This window comes from Eutrigla gurnardus, assembly GCF_963514095.1.
Source record: "Eutrigla gurnardus genome assembly, chromosome: 14".
NCBI classification, from domain to species: domain Eukaryota; kingdom Metazoa; phylum Chordata; class Actinopteri; order Perciformes; family Triglidae; genus Eutrigla; species Eutrigla gurnardus.
Genome location: NC_139937.1, coordinates 4,072,495 through 4,084,499, shown reverse-complemented (window position 1 = coordinate 4,084,499; position 12,005 = coordinate 4,072,495). Strand labels below are relative to the sequence as shown.

Sequence of the window (12,005 nt, the reverse complement as noted above, 5' to 3'; positions counted from 1 at the left end):
ACAAGTGTCCATTCCATGTTCAGAACTGATTGCTTGGCTCCGGGGCAGCTTTGTTAAGAGCTGCTCATCCAAACATCTTCACATTTGACACCACGCTTCCTTCTTTTATAGATATAAAGGATGCAAAATGTGATATTATTCTAAAAGAATTTAAAACAAAAGTGAAAATGAGTTGTGTCGATACAGAAATGGATGTGATATCTCAAATGAGTGAGCTGAACCATCAATCTATGGACTTATTAAATACAGAGTCATTTTTAAAGCTTGTAAAAAGTGTAAAACGGTGAGATACCAACATAGATTTATCTATAGTTCCCACCCGATTTCATTGAGTCTCCACGACCAAATGCATGAATCCACCATTTATACCCTTCACTGCTTCATGTCAGTTTTACCTGAGCGCTCTGGGTTTATCCTTCATCTCCAGTGTGTCAACATCCTTCTCTGACTCTGGCTCACGTTCACCCTGGGGCTCCAGGGCCCTCCTTAATACTGGAGCGGAGTTGCTGCTCACCATTCGTGTGAGTGCGGTGACGCTGGGAGCCAGCCACTGTGAGGGACGCCTGCCGAGAAGGAGGAGAGGCAATGGTTCTCTCTGAAAGCTTTGTTGCGGGCGACTCAAGTGTTATATTTTAAATTCATTGGCCTACCTGGTTGGTGGTGTGAGACCCGGTGGGCTGTTGAGGTTTTTAGAGGCTCCAAAAAGCCGGCCCAGACTCCAGGGAACCTGAGCACCGCTGCTCAACAGAGCCAAGTCAGGGATTGCCCTCCTCGCTTGGGCCTGGAGGTCCGGCAGGTCTGCTTTTACCTCCTCCTTTTTCAGGCTCAGCTCAGACAGGTTGTGGCTCAGTCGGCCTCCCCAGCGCATCACAGCCCCCCATCCTTGCTGGATCACCTATGATTTAAAAAAATGTCAGCCCCACAGGATCACAAACACATATTTGAATAGAAACACTGTACAGCCACACAAAGGAGAGTACCTGTCCGGCCTGCTGCGCGAGGCTGTCCTCCTCTACATCAGGGAGGATAGGTAAGTCTGCAATTTCCTTCTCCTGCACCCACAACAGCTGAGGACTTGTCTGCCTAAGAGTGACCGGAGCTTTTGTGGGCTGCCCTGCTCCTTCATTCTTTTCATTACTCAATGGTGACGGTTTTTCTTTGGCTGCACGATATTCTGGGCTTTCAAAGTCTACCTCTGAGAGGCTTTCAGTATAGCTGCCGCCTGTGATTTGGGATTGGGACGCCTCTTTTGAAAGCTGGGATCCAGTATCCTGACACGGCGGAGCGGGGATCTCGGGACTGTGACTGTCAGGCTCTAAGTGGTGGTGCTGGAAGAGCAGGTCAAGGTTGAAGGTCAGCAGGCTGAGAGGCTGCAAGACGAGGAGCAGCTCCTCGAACAGAGGCTGGCAGGCGGTCAGCGACAGACGCATGAAGGAGGCGGGGCGGTAATATGTCTCCAGCACATCTGAGGGAAAGAGAGGTCACCGTTAAACACACGAATGCCCACAAGAAGGAGATGGAAGTGATGGAAACTCACCGCTGCAAGACTGAAGGTGAGACAGCCAGGAATCAAGAAGCTTCGTACTAGAAGAAAAAAAACGAGGAAAAGTGAGGATACAAAGAGGACGTGCAGGAAAATTCAAATGTAATTATATTTGAAGCACTTATTTGAGCACTTTTCATGCTACTACTCGAGAGGATTAGGACTCACTTCAGTAGGCCAAGGAGGAATGCGTTGAAGCGGTGTTTGCTCTGTCGGAGCTGAGGCAGCTCTCCAACACGGACTTGTAGGTTGAACAACGCTTGATCTTTAGGACCTTGAGAAGTGAGTTGAGAGGAAGAGGAGGAACATTATATATACACAGATATATATAAAGAGAAAGAGAGAGACAACTCTTGGCCAGTCGATAGCTGCATCTGGTTGTTCTCTAAATTCAGCGTCAGCGACACAAAATCAACAAGTATTGAGTGATGTGTGGGGAAACGAGAAGCAGACAAATTCCACAGCGTATTATTGTCAACCAGTGGAAAAATCAAGACACAAGTAATATCAAATCCTTCATATGCTAGTCGATAAATGCTCATTTTCCTACGATGCGTGGTGTGCTACCTGGCCTTGTTGAGGCCTGGACCAGACCCCAGGCAGAATTTGGCCTCCTGCCTGCAATCACGTCACTCTGATGAGGTTTCAAGCCATCGGTCAGCAAGTTGTGCAGGGCAGGGCAGAGACACTGCAGCACCAGACGGCCCAGAGATGGATTTACAGCGCTGTCTCCTGATAACGCCTGAGGAGGGGAGGAAGGGGGAGGAAGAAGATGTCCAGTGATAGGGAGAGACAGGGGAATAGAACAGAAGTGATGACTCAAGAGAGGGAGGAAAGGAAAATGGCACACATAAATGGTGGTTTGGAGAGAAACAATGGGAGGAGGGTCGGTATGATGTGACGAGACATGATTTGAGGGATTGGGGTTAGTTAACAAAGACATTCTTAGGACTACAAGATTGGTTTATCTAAAGATATTCTAGTACCTTGTTAACTGAGAGAGACTGAGGAGAGACGGAACAAAATGTGGAGAGTCAGAACAAGGAGGAAGGGAGGGAAAGCATTTCCAAATATAAATGAAGAAAAGAAAAAGACATTTTGTTCGTCTGTGCAAGAGAACACGTCTCAATAGTGAAACAAACAAGGAAAAACACAATGACAACTTAATTCTGTTATTCGTAAATTCAGCGGCGACTGACCTTCTGAACTACGGTCCGGGAAGAGCTGAACTGGGCCAAGATGGCTTCCACTGCCACACTGACCGCACTGACCAGAGCTGGAGGGGGAAACAATGGTCTATATTTAAACTGGAAGAGCTATAGACACCAGGGACGAAGATATACAGCTGGACAGGTGATCACACACACACACACACACACACCTTTCTTCTCATGCAGGCCCAGAGCGGACAGGCCCAGACCTCTCATCGGATGCTTCACATCTTCGCCCATCCAGGACGTCTCTGTCCTCTGTACAGAGCCAGCGAATGAGACACTGCGAACAGCTGACAGTGACAGCAAAAGAGCAATTACTTCCTATAATTTGTATTTAAAAAAAATCAACAGAAGCTAAATGAAATGATTCACCACAGACAGGAATTCCATAACTAAACTATTAGTGTTATTAGTAGGAGCGATTAAGCAATGAGAAGCATTGGAGGCAGCTAGAAGCAGATGATACCACTGACAACAAACAGTGTGCGAGGACATCCTGCTAATACTGGTTTGCTGTGGTGAGCTGTTAACATCTGGATCTGTGAAGACAACTTTCTGTATGCATCAGGGGCAAACATGATCCCATGCATGCACACTCACACTCATACATACTTAATAGAAGCATACAGGAGAAACTGCAGAGCTGGGGGGGTATAAGCTACCACATCAGTCAGGACAGATCCAATTACACACATGTGCAAAGGGCAGAAGGTGTGTACGGTGTGATGTTCATATAAAAAGTTTTACATAAACTTGTTATAGAAATAAAGACATTCATAAAATGAACAGGATGCAGTGGAACTTCATTACTACTTAATTAATGGCCTAAATGTGCAGGATTTAAAAAACAAAGGTTCACTGAAATAAAACAATTATTTATCATCAACAAGCTACTTGGGTTTTGCCTGGCATGAAATGCATGTGTCCATTCCAACACACCATGCAAAAACAAAAACAACATGGAGACAGACCAGACAAGACAGACAGGCTGACACGCAGACAGACAGAAAGACAGGCTGACACACAGACAGACAGGCTGACACACAGACAGACAGGCTGACACGCAGACAGACAGGCTGACACGCAGACAGACAGACAGGCTGACACACAGACAGAGGACGACGAAGAGAAAGTGATGAGGGTGACTCTAGACTCTGACAGGAACAGCTGTCACCCCTCTGAAGGCCCTTTGCAAATTTGAAAGGACGTATAGATAATGATGTCCTGCAGGCATCCACCTTCTGATTGATAAAACAGCTACAAACCCCGTTCTTTCAAATCTGCAAATCCTCGGCTCGAAAAAGTGACAAAAGTGTCAAGGCCAGTATATACAAGGCAGAGAACAAAGACAGAAACAGACAGACAGACAGACAGACAGACATGCATGCAAGCAAGATGTCAGACCAAGAGAGAGAGAGTGTAAGATGGAGAGAGAGAGAGAGAGAGAGAGAGAGAGAGAGAGAGAGAGAGAGAGAGAGAGAGTAGTCTTACTCGCCACGCGTGACTGCGGAGGAGCCTGGTGGAGTTTTGGGGGGAGGGGGGGCGCCCTGGGCGGTATAGGAGGGTAGAGGTTTGGATAGTAGAGGGGAGCAGCGAGGGCAGGCAAGGTGTGAGAGCGGGGGAAAAGCGGGGAGCTGAGGCAGAAGCCTGCTAAGCCTGGAGGTGGCGCTCCTGAGCGATGGGGAGGGGAGAGGGCGCCGATAGGGGAGAGGCGAGGGGGGGCACCCTTGTGCAGAGGGCAGTTTTTAGGGTGATACAGGTAATATGTAGGGAGAGGAGGGAGCTCTTTAGACGTCCTGGCCTTGTTGCTGTTGTGATCTGTATGCAAGTGTGAGCGCTTTTCTGAATACAGTGAATCCCCAGCACTGTTGGAATACGTCATCATGACATCAATGTTCTTATATGGAGTGGTGCAACCTGGAGCCTCTGTGGGGCCACTAAGTGTGTCTGATTCAAGGTGCATGTCTGAGTCGCCGCAGTATAGAGAGTCAAAATTACAGATGGATTCGGACGCAATGTCCCCGTGTGTGTTGAAGATATTCTCATAATCACAGGGAGAGTCTACACCCAAATCATCCAGAGATTCACAATTAAAGCCAGCGCTTCTATCGGGGCTGGAGTGGTCTCCGTGGATACAAGCTGAGCTGGTAACAGGGGCCCACTGTGTGCTACAGCGTTTGTCTGTGGACTCCCTGCCTGCATGGCGGCGGGGTCTGGGATCTGCAAAGGGTTGGGAGTTACAGTAGCCTGGGCGATAGGAAGGGAGGGCAGTGTGGAGGAAGTAGGGTTGGGAGGAGGACTGGGCAAGGGACAGTGGGGGGGAGGAAACTGTTTATTGGAAAGGGTAAAAAAAGGGGGGGGGGGGCAAAAATTGTAAGTGCAGGGGTCAGGATGAAGAGGGCAGGCTCACAAGCGAAGCAATATGAAGGAGCAAAGCGGAGCCGTGGACAAACAATGGAAACAACAGAATGGGATGGACGGGTGAGAAAAACAAGGAAGATCAACAAAGAAACGGAAATGTGGCAGAGAAATGGGAAGGAGAGAGAGATGCAGAAAATGTTAGTGTCTGTTGAGAGAGAAAAATGCACATTCATGAGTGTATTCCAGCAGAGATCATCATCATGTAACACCATGCGGTAATGCCCTATTCAAACAGGTCAAACAGTTCCACACTGACAGGGCACGGGGGCAATGGAGTTGATTTGTGAGGGGCAGTTACACAAGCCTGTCATTGAAGAGGGTCTGACAACTTGTGTCACAGCTGAGTGATGTCACAGCTGCCACTTATCCCTCATCCACAGCATGAATTCAAATCAATCACAGAGATTCATCACATTTCAATGGTGGGCTTTCTTTGCGGCATCTGCTTTCACTTTCACTTCATACTTTTAGAGTTATGAATATTGAGCACATCAGCGTGTTATAATTGATTGCAGTGCATGCCACCCTCACCTTCCAGATCACCTCTTTTCTCTGCCTCTCTAGCTCCGTCCACCCCCCCCCCCCCCCCCCCCCTCCCCTCTCCAGTAGTACAGCATACAGTGTAATGCTGAGTCAGTGAACAGATACAGACTTCCTGCCTGTTCCGTCTGCCTCAGTGGAGGTTCACAGTTTGTGTGGCGACAACCATTTTCATTACACCCAACGACCTGTGACAGACTATGAGGTCATTAGACCACAAAACGAGCAAGAAACCATACCTTGTTTAGACTTGAGCTCTCTCTGAACTGTGGCCAACACATGATACTTCCTATTTTTCTGACACTAGCTCTCAGCCATTGGTCCACATGCTAAGATCCACCCCTCGTGCTCTTAAAGGTGTACACACCTATTTCTGTTTCTTGTTGCATTGGTTTTTGAGGGAAGCTCCTGCAGCATTTAAATCATTAGTAATTCAGCGACTTTTAGAATCAAGAAGCAAAGGTCAATTCATAAAAACATAATGCCAAAGTGATTATACAATCAGAGAGTGTAATACTTTTACTACATTTCATACATAAGCAGTTGATTGGTTGAGAATATGATTAGTTTAAATCACACATATACAATCTAATCCTTTTGTTTATGTGGCAGCCTGCAGCACTGTATGAGACAAGTAACTTGATCTTAGCTACATAGCTGTGCCACTCCAGGGAGCAAAGGTGGGGCGGAGCAAAGAGATGAGACAGACGGCAAGAGAAAAGCATAGAGACATCCCAAGTTTCATAGGATTTAAAACCAATAAAGGCCGAGAAAAAGACACAAAATATATGTTTTATGCGTGTGTTTGCACACAGATAGAAAGAAAAGAGAAGGTGGAAATAGAAAGAAGGAGGAGAAAGGTGGTGAGCTCAGCGGGCACTCCATTATCCCCCTCCCATTGGCCCGAAGAGTGGATGAATAATTGAATAAGGCAGTGATGACATCACACTTTGATAACCAGTGCAGGAAAGACTGGCTGGAAAGTTTCCAACCTCCTCTTTCTCCTCATATTACCGTCACTTCCCTCACAGTCTTTATCCCTCCATCTCTCACTGGTGCTTATGTTCCATCTGCAGCTTCCACTGTCTCCCCTCACCCTATGTTTATCCCTCATCATTTGTCCTTCATATTACGCATCATGCCGCTCCGTGACGCATGATCGTCCTCCATTTCTTCACTCTCGTTCCATTCATCATTTCAATAACTGAGTCAACCCTTGGTTTTCTGTTTTCTATTATTTTGTACTGTCCCATGGTGTTAAATGCACCATTTTCTCTCCGTCATCTGCCTGCCCCTGATTTTTTTTCTGTCTTTCAAATTACACTGAGTAACTGGGATTTCTCCCAGGCACACACAAAAACGCACACATGCGCAGAATCCCGTCCCTCCTTTATTATCATTTGCATCATCAAGCTAATTCCCACTCACCTGTAGTTCTTGTTTCAAGAGTCCTTCCTCCATCGGCTCGCCCTCTCACCTCCACCTCCACCTCCTCATCTTCTTCTTCTTTCCCTTCCTTTTCCTTCCTCTTGACCTCTTCACCCTCCCACTCTTTGCCCATGGTCCACAGGCTGCTGTCACTGGCAGAGCAGCCAATCTTCTGTGATGAACACAGCTCCGGTTGTCTTCCGGCTTGGTCGGCTCTCTGAAGCATTTCCTTCAGCGCGGCCATCGAGGTGAGGGCTGGTGGCGGCTGCATGAAGAAGGCCTGAGCCTGAGAGGTGTACTCCCATTGGTTGCCGTCGCCACCCATGGTCTCTCTTCTCCACCTCAGGTTGTACAGGATATCTGCGTCTGGAGTGATAACTGCTGGGTCAGGGTCCGGATCGGTGATCACCTTTGTTGGGAGGAAGGTGCTCTTGTTGCGGTAACGCAGCTCTTTAAAAGTTGTGACCTTTGGCGCTGACCCTGGAGATGACCCTGAGGAACCGAGCTTCTTTTGAGTTTCCACGTGTGATTTTCTGTCACGTGTAAGGTGTGGTGGGGCTTCACTGTCGGGGGTGAATGCTATGAGCCAATCAAATCGCTCAGGCTGCGCAGAGTTTGCAAGGAGAGTGCTGACTTTGTGGTGTGGCACAGATGGGGGGATTGGGGGTAAGGGACGAGGCGGAGGAGGAGGGGGAGGTGAATCTGGTCCCTCGGCAGGATACCGGAAAGACTCAAAGCTCATATTCTTTGCTTTAGTTTCCTGTGTGCTGCTAAAACCGGTGCTGTAGTAAGGGTCAGAGGTCAGACCGCTGCTCCTCTTCCTTCTCCTTGCCATCTCAGTGAACGAGGTGGTTCTTTGTGTGGCGTCCTCTTTCATTTTGCCTTCCTCAACCATATCTGCTCTACGATCTCCATCCACCTTCACTCTGCTGCCCCATCTGTCTTTGGCCGTCAACTCGGTGTCACATTCCTTCTCCTCCCTCCTATCTTTTAGTCTGAACTCATGTGGCTCCCCAGGCAGGAATGAGACAACGTGATCTCCATCTCCCTCACCCTCCAACCCCCCAACACAAACACCGAGCTCTGGGCTGAGTTTGAGGAGCTCCGCTTGGGTCAATCCAGCAAGCATCAATAGCTTTCGAATCTCTACATCCAGTGTGTGGAAGGATGGGGGAGGAGGCAGAGCAGGTGGAGGTGGTATGGCAGGGGGAGACGAGGAGATTGAGATAACTGGCGGAGGAGGCAGCGGCGGGGGTCGTGTGGTTGGAGGAGGAAGGGAAAAGGGGGTCTTTTCCTTTTCCGCTTGAAGAGCAGCGAGTCGCTGTGCCTCCTTCCTGGCGAGGTGGCGCTTCCGAGGGGGAGGGATGGGAGGAGTTGGGGTGGGGATGGATGGAGGTGGAGAAGGGGTGGTATAAAGGGTGAGGTAAGGGACCGCTTTAGCGGTGGGAAGAGGAGGAATGCAGGGTGGAGATGGAGGTAGGGGTTTCTCACACCTAAAAGTGGTGAACGTGGGGGATGAGGAGTTAGGGGAGAAAGTAGACAATGTAGGGGAGGTGGAGACGGCCATGGAGGTGGTCTCCCTGCTGATGTTGATGTAGCTGTGAAGGTCAGAGCTCACGCTGGCATGACGCGCTGGAGGTTTGGGGGGTCTAGGTGGCGGCTCGACAGGAGAAGGGGTGATGGAGTCAGGAACGAGGGGGTCCTCACTGTCCGATGGAGCAGTGAGGTCAACCCCTGCATCTGAAAACTCCTGAGAGTCTCCCATCGCTCCTCTGCCGCTTTTATACAACTTCCAGGGGATGTCGATGTTGCCCATTTCATCCATGATATCTGAGAGATCCTGCTCTTCCAGATCTCCCAGATCAAATCCCTTTTCATGGAGTCTGGCAATGTAAGCCAGTTTTACTTCCCTGTTTACCTTCTCCAGGCGATCCAGGTGATCTATCCGATCCCTCAGAACATCCCAGTGTTGTTCCCCCTCCAGATCCCATCGAGCCACTTGGATCACCTGGCTGAAGCGCTCCATTTTCCCAAACTCCCCGACTGATTCCAGAAAGTCAAGCAACCCGAGTTTGGTGACCTCAGAATCACCTTTGAGGCCAAAGTAGTCAGGAGAAGGGGTGTCCAGTGCAGAGGGGTAGCCCTCATCTGGGGAGCAAGGGGGGATCGGGGAATGTGATGTTAAGATGAAGGGATTGCGGCCAAGAGGAAGAGATGGGGGTGAACGCGCTGGAGGCTGGCATTCAGGGGCTTGTGGGGGGCAGCGGTCTTTGGGGGAAAGAGCATCGGACAGATTATCTTGGTCGTGGGAAGAGCAGATGGAGGTGGACTGATCCACACTATCAGACTCCAGATCAGAGCAGGAGCTGATGGAAGTGGAGGAGGAGGAGGTGGAGGAGGACAGCGAGAACTCCAGGAGGGAGGGGGGACAGTCACAGCACGAGGGGACCAGGGTGTCATCATCATCGTCGTCATCATCATTTTCAGCTTCATCTTCATCAATATCAATATCCCCACTGCTCTCCTCCTCGTCGTCCTCTTCCTCCACTTTTACGTTTTTCTTGTTGTCCAGATCGGCACTAGCGTCTGCGTTCTTGCCTTCATTTTCCAGCAGACTGGCAGCGGGGCGGGCGGAGGCCTCCAGCTGGGCCTGTGCTTGGGAGGGAGGCTGAGGCTGCTCCTTGGCCCCTTTCCCATCCTGCCTCAGGGGCAATGGGGCCGGAGGAGGCGGTAGCTGCAGTTGCTGTCTGATAGAGATGGTGTTGTTGTTGTTGTGGTTGTGGTTGAACATACTGTTGTTGTCCTGTGGGGAACGGCCATCGCAGCACAGACACGGCAGGCTTGGCTCGTTACAGTTCGGGTCAAGCGGGAGAACAGAGGGAAGAGGAGGCGCAGCGGCTGCCGGTGCAATTTTGGTTGCTGCAGTCGCACGAGCAGTCTTGGGTTTGGGCTTGGCTGATTTGGAGAAGGTGGGAGCCTGTTTTTGTGAGCCAAACCTGGACTGGACTACTGGCACTCGAGGCTGCACTCCCACCCTGGTCCTGGTGGGTGCAGAGGGGCCTTTCGTAGCCCGGCGTGGGGAGGCTGTGGTGATCGTGTTCATATTTTTATCCTCCCTCTGGAAAGCGGGGCCATGAGACTTTGGTCCGCCTATGGTACCGGTCCGCCTGCTGACGTCAAAGCGCCGCGTCTTTGCAGGCTGAGAGGAACAGCCGGAGGACTGCATTGTGGGAATGTGGGACTTTTTAGATTACTCTGATATTTCTGTTGCTATAGAAACAAGGGTTGTAAAAGCAGGACGGATCCAAACTATGACACACTGTGATGGTCACATCCTGGCTTGACTCCCAAGATCCTGTAACATGAAAGGAGACACACAGTGAATAACGACCACGATGGAAACAGCTCTGCTAAGAACGCTTTCTGGTTCTACACGTATTATTCAGCTATGTCTTGGAAGTTAAACCCGTCATCTGGACTATTCATTAAAATGCAATTTCTTTTGGGCTTTTGTAATTATCCCAGCCTGAGTCTTGGGAGGCCACAGGAGTGATTTGAACACACGCTGCCTTACACACGGTGCTGAGGCCAAATATTCAGAATCAGAAGCTGAACATCTTTACATTTTGGACCGTTGGTCGGACAAAACAAGACATTTGAAAACATCACCTTGGATTCTATTAAAACTATTTTTTTCTGACAAAATGCTTAATTGATTGACCAAAAAAATAATCGGCAGATCTGTTGAAAAATGAAACAAATTGCATTCAGGTTTTTGGAAACATTGAGGTCCCTCAAGACTTGTTCCATTGAACGAATACATGAAGGGATGGTTTTCTGCAAGGTGTCATCCATCCATCCATCCATCTGTCTATTCATCCATCTATCTATATGCATCCATCCATACCAATACAACCATGCACCCACACACATACCACATGACATGATCCCCATGTTAATAACTGACTCACTCATCATGGTTCTCAGTCATGTTCAGCCTCACTGAGCCTGGTGTAAATGAGTCTAGAGTATCGGAGCCGCGTCTCCATCTGCACCAGCCCATCCGGTAAGAGATCAAAAGAAATACTGTTAAAGGAAACACTTTACCTAGGGCAACGGCTGCACATTTAACTAGAGCATGAAATAATCAGGCAGCACTGAGACAGCACCGAGCGTGCCTTTTAAAAGCCCATCTACCGAGGGCTATTGCTCACATATTCCTCCACGGTGCCCTTCACATCACTGAGGAATATAAATCACTCCGGTGGCTGCTCACACACGGGCCTCCGTCGGAATGGCATTAAAGCCAACAAAGCCTTGAAATAAAACAAAGACACAGCACATCCTGAGATGAAATTTAACCCGTCCCGTGCACAGTATTTACCCCTGCGTTTATCGATCCCACAGAGCTGATGGAGACAGGGAGGATGGGGGAGGGAGGGGGAGGGAGAGAGGTCCCTCCAACCGCATCGCCCTGATATATAGGCCCATCCGCACCGTATCATCACTCAGAATGTCACACATCATATTTAGATTCTAGCTGAGACTGACAAGGATTATACATGTTTACCTGACAAGTGTTCAAGAAATAGAATTAATAGCGGAATCACAGGTTTCTTGATCTACGCAGGCTCCGTGTGCAATGTAGGGTTCCGCATACCCGACTAGACTCTGCAGCTTCATTTGAACAGACATATTTAAAACACATATCCATTTATATAGTGAGATATGAAATAAGGACTCGACTCACGATCCGATTCAGGTAAAGATGGATGAAGGTCTCCATCTCGTCGGACTCTCGCATCCCAGTGCGCGTGAATGTGGATCTCTCTCCGACGGAGGCAGCCTCAGCATCTGTG

At 49.1% G+C, this 12,005-nt stretch overlaps 1 protein-coding gene across 6 annotated transcripts in view; it reads right to left on the bottom strand.

Annotated features, from left to right (window-relative positions):
* The window catches only part of rusc1 (RUN and SH3 domain containing 1), a 15,960-nt gene extending 3,955 nt beyond the window's left edge, over positions 1 to 12,005 (bottom strand). For 4 of the 6 annotated variants that reach the window (XM_084026233.1, XM_084026231.1, XM_084026230.1 and 1 more), the window contains exons 1-12: positions 11,897 to 12,005; positions 7,147 to 10,501; positions 4,249 to 5,085; positions 2,925 to 3,047; positions 2,743 to 2,819; positions 2,530 to 2,547; positions 2,111 to 2,285; positions 1,712 to 1,817; positions 1,538 to 1,584; positions 981 to 1,465; positions 651 to 895; positions 396 to 563 (exon numbers count right to left, since the gene is read on the bottom strand). In XM_084026233.1, coding sequence (XP_083882359.1) covers positions 396 to 563; positions 651 to 895; positions 981 to 1,465; positions 1,538 to 1,584; positions 1,712 to 1,817; positions 2,111 to 2,285; positions 2,530 to 2,547; positions 2,743 to 2,819; positions 2,925 to 3,047; positions 4,249 to 5,085; positions 7,147 to 10,372 — 5,507 coding nt within the window. In that variant the 5' untranslated portion in view covers positions 10,373 to 10,501; positions 11,897 to 12,005. The remainder of the gene's footprint in view (positions 1 to 395; positions 564 to 650; positions 896 to 980; positions 1,466 to 1,537; positions 1,585 to 1,711; positions 1,818 to 2,110; positions 2,286 to 2,529; positions 2,548 to 2,742; positions 2,820 to 2,924; positions 3,048 to 4,248; positions 5,086 to 7,146; positions 10,502 to 11,896) is intronic. The other 2 variants (XM_084026234.1, XM_084026235.1) reach the window with 2 other exon arrangements.